This window comes from Malus domestica, chromosome 04 (assembly GCF_042453785.1).
Source record: "Malus domestica chromosome 04, GDT2T_hap1".
In the NCBI taxonomy this organism is placed as follows: Eukaryota; Viridiplantae; Streptophyta; class Magnoliopsida; order Rosales; family Rosaceae; genus Malus; species Malus domestica.
In genome coordinates, this window is record NC_091664.1 from 28,325,092 (window position 1) to 28,331,929 (window position 6,838).

Genomic DNA, 6,838 nt, shown 5'->3' on the forward strand with positions numbered 1-6,838 from the left:
GGTTTGATTATCGCCAAATACGAATTTGAACCACATTACTGCTAGCCTATTGTAAGGTTAAGCCCATCTCATTTCCCTTAGTATAAATAATATCGTTTGTTCAAAAAAAAAAAAAAAAAAAAACAGTTTGTTCTAGAGCTTGGCATGTATAATCCGATCCATTGAATTTACTGGATGGTCAAGATTAAAACAAGAGCATGGTCACATCAAAATATACCGAGGAAAGCAACTCACGTTGAACAAGTTTACTGTCATGTGTTGTTCTGATTTACACGTGTCATTTATACATTACATAAAAAGTCACCATTTATAGGATAAAAGAAAAACTAATGAAAATAGTTAGAAAATTTTGAGTTTTAATGAAAATGATAAAAATGTGTTGTAAGTGAATAATATCATGAATGATTTTTTAGAGAAAAACACGTAAAAAATCCAAGATGATGTTGGGGATCATCTGATCACATCCGTTCATCGTACATTATGTGATCATAAATTATTGTAAATTTTTTTATTTAAAATTGAATATAAACAATACCTAACAAAAATTGGTCGTACGATGTACAATAAATACATATGATTGAAGAATCATCAAGACGAGGATCCTTACAAAAATGGAACGTGGGAATGAGTGAGTGACAGAGTGACTGGCTTTGGTCGATGCTTACGAAAGAAGGAATAAATTGCGTTGATGAAATATGGCCGTTGAATGGAAGCCTTCTGACCTAAAAAAGCGTAACGTGGTATTTAGGATAAGATTCCACCTCCACCGTTCACGCCGAGGTCATGTTAGTCCATTTCTCATTATTCTCTACATCTCCAACTTTGCAACGTAAGACTGTGATCAGTGGTAGAGGTGCGGATTGTGGCTTTTCAATAAACAAAAAAATATGAGAGCGAGCAAAAAAAAACAAAAAAATATGAGAGGTCTTAAGTTCGATGCTCTGAATTGCTGAGTCTGTTTAATTGTAATCACAGGTAGGTGAAATTTCTCATATCCTCTTTAGCCCCTAAAAAGATGAATAATCATAATTTACCACTAATTGTTCCCTTTAAAAAAAATAAAAAAATAAAAAAGCTTTGCAACTTGGACCATTCAATTTCCAAGCATAAAAAGTCAATCCAAATTGATACCTTCGTTTTCTTTTTTTGCAATCTTGTTTCTGTTTGTCTTTTAATTTTTATTTAATTTATTTAATCAATAAAAGAGTGTAAGAGAAGAGAAATAATAAAAAATATATACAAGCAGCTTGTAACTCAATCGATTACAAATATCCACTTTCGTACTCTTGATGTCTCAAATTTGAATCTCCATCCTCCTGCATCGCTGGTACAAAATGTAGGATAAAAAATTGCATAACCATCAACATAGCACATAAAATCCACCTTACCAATCATTGTTTCCATCAATGGAATATAAATGGCATCCCATCAACTATGTCCTCTACAATTTCCTTCTTTTCTCCGCCCCATTATAAACGTTGACCACGAGTTATGTCCAAAAGGAAAGGTCTCCGAATGCCTTATATGACATTCGGACACAAAGCTCCCCCGTTGTGCCGTATTCCGGCCTACGGGCCAAAAGTCAAACCCACCCTAACAAAAATACAAACAAAATTAAAAAATGCAAACAAAACGGCACTATCAATATCATCAGTACAAGAGAGTATCCAACTTGTAAAAACTACTACATGTAAAGTTTACGCCGAGTCCACCACTCTCTTTGGTTTGGCATCTCTCCCTCTTAACAACTTTCGCCCCACGTCCACGTCCTTTAAAACTCGGACGCAAGCAAAGCTTTCGAGCCCTGAAATGCTGCGTTCGAATCTTGTTGGTGACGCGGCTTTATGGCGTAATAAATTTTCGAGGTGGCTTCATCAGAGAGGATGGTAAGGCACATAGCCGAGCAAGCCCTTCACGTTGGATACAACGTCGCTGCACCTAGTCAACAAGCTAAGCATCTGCTGCGAAATATCGACAGTGCTTGTGGGTGGTGCGTTAAGATTGTGACTAGTATTTCTGGGTGGTGCCAGTTCGGAATGCTGCGGAAAATTGCTATGGGGTGGGGGTTTGGCATATTGTGGAGGTGGGCCGGGAGGATTAGGGAGGAGAGGAGGCAGTGGTGATGAAAAAGTTGGAGGAGGATTGACCTTTTGAAAGTTCCTAGTTGTATTAAAATCCATAGCAGTGGAAGTAGTAGAAGACGGTGCACCGTCGACGTCCACAAAACTAGCACTGTTGTTCTTGTTGAAGTTGTTATTTCTATTACCAGGCATCATGAATTGATCAGAAGTAGTAGTCCTACTAGTTTCTTCCCCACCCAACATGAATTTTACACGCGCAGTCCCCTTACTATTTCCATTCCCACCGGTCACCTGCCCTCCTGCTGACTCCTCGCCTGAATACTTCTTCAGAATCGACTTCAGCTGCACTCCACTCTGTTGAGCCTGCTGCTGATACTGCTGCTGCTGTCTGAGTGCCGATGCCAATGCTGGTGATTGCATAACTGATGGATCCTTAGCCCGTGGCGTCTCCCTGGGATTGTCACCCTTGCCTAACTCTGGAACTTCAGGACCACCCACTTCTCGAATTTGACACCTCACACTAAAGTTGCCGAAAAGGGAGCTGTTTGCGGTAGCAAACTTAAATGCTGCTTGTGCATCAGATTTGTACAGAAAGACAACCCGGCATGTCGAGGACTTCCAAAAGACACGGAGACCGGACTGGTCCATAGGCCCAAATCGGGCAAACTTTGCCTTCAGTTCTGCAGGTGATGGGAGAGAGATTTTGGGAGGGAATTTCAACACCAGCATTGTGGGCTCAACTGCCTTTGATGCAGGGTCCGTTTTCTTTGCAAAACCTGGCTTGAGTGACTTCCGCATAACCGGTGTTGCTGATTCTTTTGCCTCTATACGCTTGGAGTCTATAGGAGGTCTCTGAATAGCCTTCTTTTCTGCAGCCAATGTTCTTATATCAGTAATTTTCTTGTACCTCTTAGCCGCAATATCTCCTTGACGGTCAGATGGAGCACGTTTCCGCCCAGCTATGGTAGGATCGTCGGATCTGAACATGGGTTTTGCTGCCTTTGAGGATGATAAATCTCTAACTTGCTCAGTAGGAGATATATCAGAGGCTTTCACACCAGATGAAGATTTAGAGGAGCGAACTTCAACAGGTTCAGTCTCTGAGGGTGGTGACAGAACCAAACTTTTCTGGTAGACAAGGGACCGGAAGTGCAGAAAGAACTGCCGAACAATTGCAGGGCTGTTTGTCTCAATACCGTGGAAAGGATCAAGGGCAAGGGCTTGCAAATCACTTACCAGTTGTGGTATATCAAGCTGCACATTTTCCAAGCCACAAAACGGTAATTTTCCAACAGATTCAGACAAGTTATTACTGTAAGTGACATCTTTCTTATGTTCAACCTGGGTATCCTCTCTTGCAGCCAAACCTACATGATTGGCATTTCCTGCTGCTTTACTCCCTGAGTGCAGTACCTTTCCAGAAGTCAGAGGCTTCTGTTGATTTCTGGCGCTAGCTTCCGCATCTAACTGTTTCTTCCTTTTCTTTTTCTTTTTATCCCCCATCATAGAGTCATCAATGTTCAAGTCCTCCGCAGTCCGTTTAAGAACCTTCGGTTTTTTCACTCCACCAGCTGCTTTCTTACCACCTAAACTCTTTGCCTCAATTGGCAAAGGATCTCCAACACCACGTTCATAGGCTACTTCCACTTTTTTCAAAGAACTCGAAGGTTGTTGAAATTTTTCATATGATCCAGACAATTTTTCACTCTCTTCATATTTAAACTCTATTACACCCTCACCTTCCTGCTTTAAAGGTTGTGATGTACCATCTATTGTACGTTGCTTGGTCCCATCCCCCAATAAATCTACATATCCTGTGGCTGTAGGACCTACATCTCCATCTCCCTCTCCCTCTTTCACTTCCTGCAGAGCCCCCCTTCCCTTTGCAAGAGATGGCTTTGCATCAACAGTAACATCTTGGGGGATGAGAGAGCTATTTGTTGCCTGATCAATGATTGCAGCTTCTTTTCCAGATACATCTGGAGCCCTCTTTTGTAACATATAATTCTCATCTTCTACTGATATTGACCCCTCCAAGACGGCAGATGGGGCTGAGGAACTAGCTTGGCCCTGGCTAGTTTGATGGGTTTTCGAGTTCCCAGGTTCATCTCTCCGCTTCAATAGGTATTTGTCTCTCTTTGAATGGTCCTTGACTTTCATCGGTTTTGTGGCACTCTTCTGCCCTCCCAGAACTTCAGCAATCACCAAAGGACCACTCAAAGCAGCTGGTTAAGGAAACAATCCAATTAGAAAAGCATGTTCAGCGAATTCAACTTGCATACAGATGGGAAACATCTAATTTTGCTTTTGTAGAAACTAAAACGAAGAAAAAGGGGCAGAAGGTTCGACGAACTTGTAAATTTTACTACTCAATGATACACTAGCACAAATGGTAATGTAAATTCAGGCAAAACGTTGAAGGATTTTGTAAACATTTTTTCCGTATTTGCACAATGTTATGGGTCAAACCAAATTTAAGGTTTAAGATAAATCATCTCACAAATACCAATTAACAAAACAAATAATTTGGGTTTAGACCCCATGCTTCACTTAAATACCACTACAACGGCACTTCCTGTCAAGAACATATCTTAACACATCACCATAAACTGATATATGCATTACAAGCTATAGCTACAAATACGAATGGAGATTAAGGTAACTGATCATTTTGAGTTCAACATCTACAATCCAAATTACTGAACCTATTTATTGAAATATTTTGCTGCAATGTAATCGCACCCTACTCGGGCATTCCTTGGACTAGTACAGACACAAGTTACAGCATGAAGGTCCAAAATTTATAACATTATTACCAATGGTGAGGAGAATTATTAATATACCTCGAGTTGGAGCTGGAACTAGACTACGAGAAGGGCGTCCTGGATGTGCACCAAATGCCTGAGCGTACGTTTCATCATACTCTTCAAAAACAACCTTGCGAAAAGAAAAAGCAGTAGCCTTGATCTTATTAAAGCTGAGGCTCTTCTGATGATCACCGTGTGGTGACAAAGCCAACTGCTTTACAAAAGACAGCATCTCAATCGGCTTAAAACTATCCCTCGCCTTCCTTATCTGATTCTCCGAATACACTGCTCCTGGCTCATAATCCGGCACATCAACAACAAAGTACCCTTGCACACTTGTTTTCCGAAAATTATAGGCATTCCTACATTTGCAAACCAGACCAAGTTCACACCTACGATTCGCCTCATCAACAGCCTCCTCCACGGCCTTCAGAAAACCCCTGTGATTCGTCTGCCGAGATTTCTCAGCGTAGTGGGGATCAAATGGTATGAGTTCAGCCGGGTCGAACCATCCGTAACTATTATCACCAAAGAAAGCAACCAAGACATGACCTTCCCTCCGTGTCCGCCGCACCTGAGACGTTGCCAACGCCTCGTTATATATGTGTCCCGGCCACCACGGATGAGATTTTACCTTCCCCCACACCATATCACCCACTTCGAACCCGTAGCTCAGTGCCCTCTTCGTCCCGAGAGCCATTCCACTCTTCTCATTAGCTACAAACTCATCAAACTCAGACAACAAAGACGGGTGCTCACCATTGTGAGCCTCAGATTTATCAGAATCGTCGTCGATTTCGACCCGCGAAATGTCGAAAACATCGTCTTCATCATCATTGAATGAAATCTCCACCCTAGTTCTATCCGCCTGAATTCCAGAACCCTTCGATTCCATCACTTTATCCACATTTCCACCTTCACTCTCCGTACTAACCCTAGCCCCATCCTCCTCAGATCTTCCGCCAGCCTCACTCCCCGAATCGAGCTCCATTGGCGAAACCCTAGCTCTAGCTTCCGCGGCCTCTTCAGTGGCATCCGATTTCCCGTCCAATCCGATATCGTTGTTCATCACAGAGATCTTCGAACCGGCTGAGCAATTCAAATCCTCTGGCAGCTCTGGACGAACACAGTTGGCGGGTCCCAATGAGGCGGCATAGCTTTCTAACACCTCATGATGAGGTTTTGAAAGTGCGTAATTTTCCGGGAAAACGCGAGAAAGTGTGGGATTTTGAGGGATACAGATAAAACCCTAGAGAGAGAGGAAGAGGGTGTTTGGATGGTAAGAAAATTTAGGGGAAAATTGTGATTTTATCAGGGTTTGGAGAAATGAAATAATAATAGTTTGGTTCACTCCACTCTCGTGGAGATATTATACAAGGAAAAGGATGCCGCCACGTCAATATATAAAGTTTCTTTTTTGTATTTGCTTGACCAATTTTCACTTTTTCACTGGTTTCAACCGCCATTTTTTTAGGATAAGGTACGATATTCATTCAATAGAGAAATACGTACATAAGGATCTGATGCTAACAATGGATCTTAATAAAAAATTTGTCGGGACTTTCAATCCGATCAAAAGAAAAAAGAATGTCTCGCACTAATTAACTATTTAGACTATCCTCTAATAATAAATCATTAATAACATCAGAAGGTTCTTCGAATCAAGAAAGTGGATAATCAAGTGTAAGACTCAACCGTGCAAGTCGATGTGCCACTTTATTCGTCTCCCTCGGTCCAAAAGAAATCTTCCATTGCTTAAACCCCTGAAGGATATGTCGTGTATCCGCAAGGAGATGACCAAGATGACCATGCAATGCTGATCCGGCATACTGAATAGTATAAAAAATAATGCCTTAGCTTACTGACCTAACTTCCAAATTATTTTATCAAAATGAAAGCAACAATCTTTATGAATTTAGGATGCGTTTGTTGCACCGGACTGTCTCGGAC

The 6,838-nt window shown here is 41.5% G+C and overlaps 1 protein-coding gene across 2 annotated transcripts; it reads right to left on the bottom strand.

The window, feature by feature from the left end:
* Positions 1-1,214: 1,214 nt before the first annotated feature.
* Positions 1,215-6,263, bottom strand: LOC103433929 (PWWP domain-containing protein 1). Of its 2 annotated transcripts, XR_011579718.1 has the most exons (3): positions 4,925-6,263; positions 1,689-4,306; positions 1,215-1,593 (listed from the first exon to the last, which is right to left on the bottom strand). XR_011579718.1 is itself a non-coding variant. In XM_008372231.4 (2 exons), exons 1-2 carry the CDS (start codon positions 5,955-5,957, stop codon positions 1,875-1,877), a joined length of 3,465 nt encoding a protein of 1,154 aa, XP_008370453.3. In that variant the 5' UTR covers positions 5,958-6,263; the 3' UTR covers positions 1,215-1,874. The 2 variants fall into 2 exon arrangements, 1 of the variants encoding a protein (XP_008370453.3); XM_008372231.4 differs by having other exon boundaries at positions 1,215-4,306.
* Between the last annotated feature and the right edge of the window lie 575 nt (positions 6,264-6,838).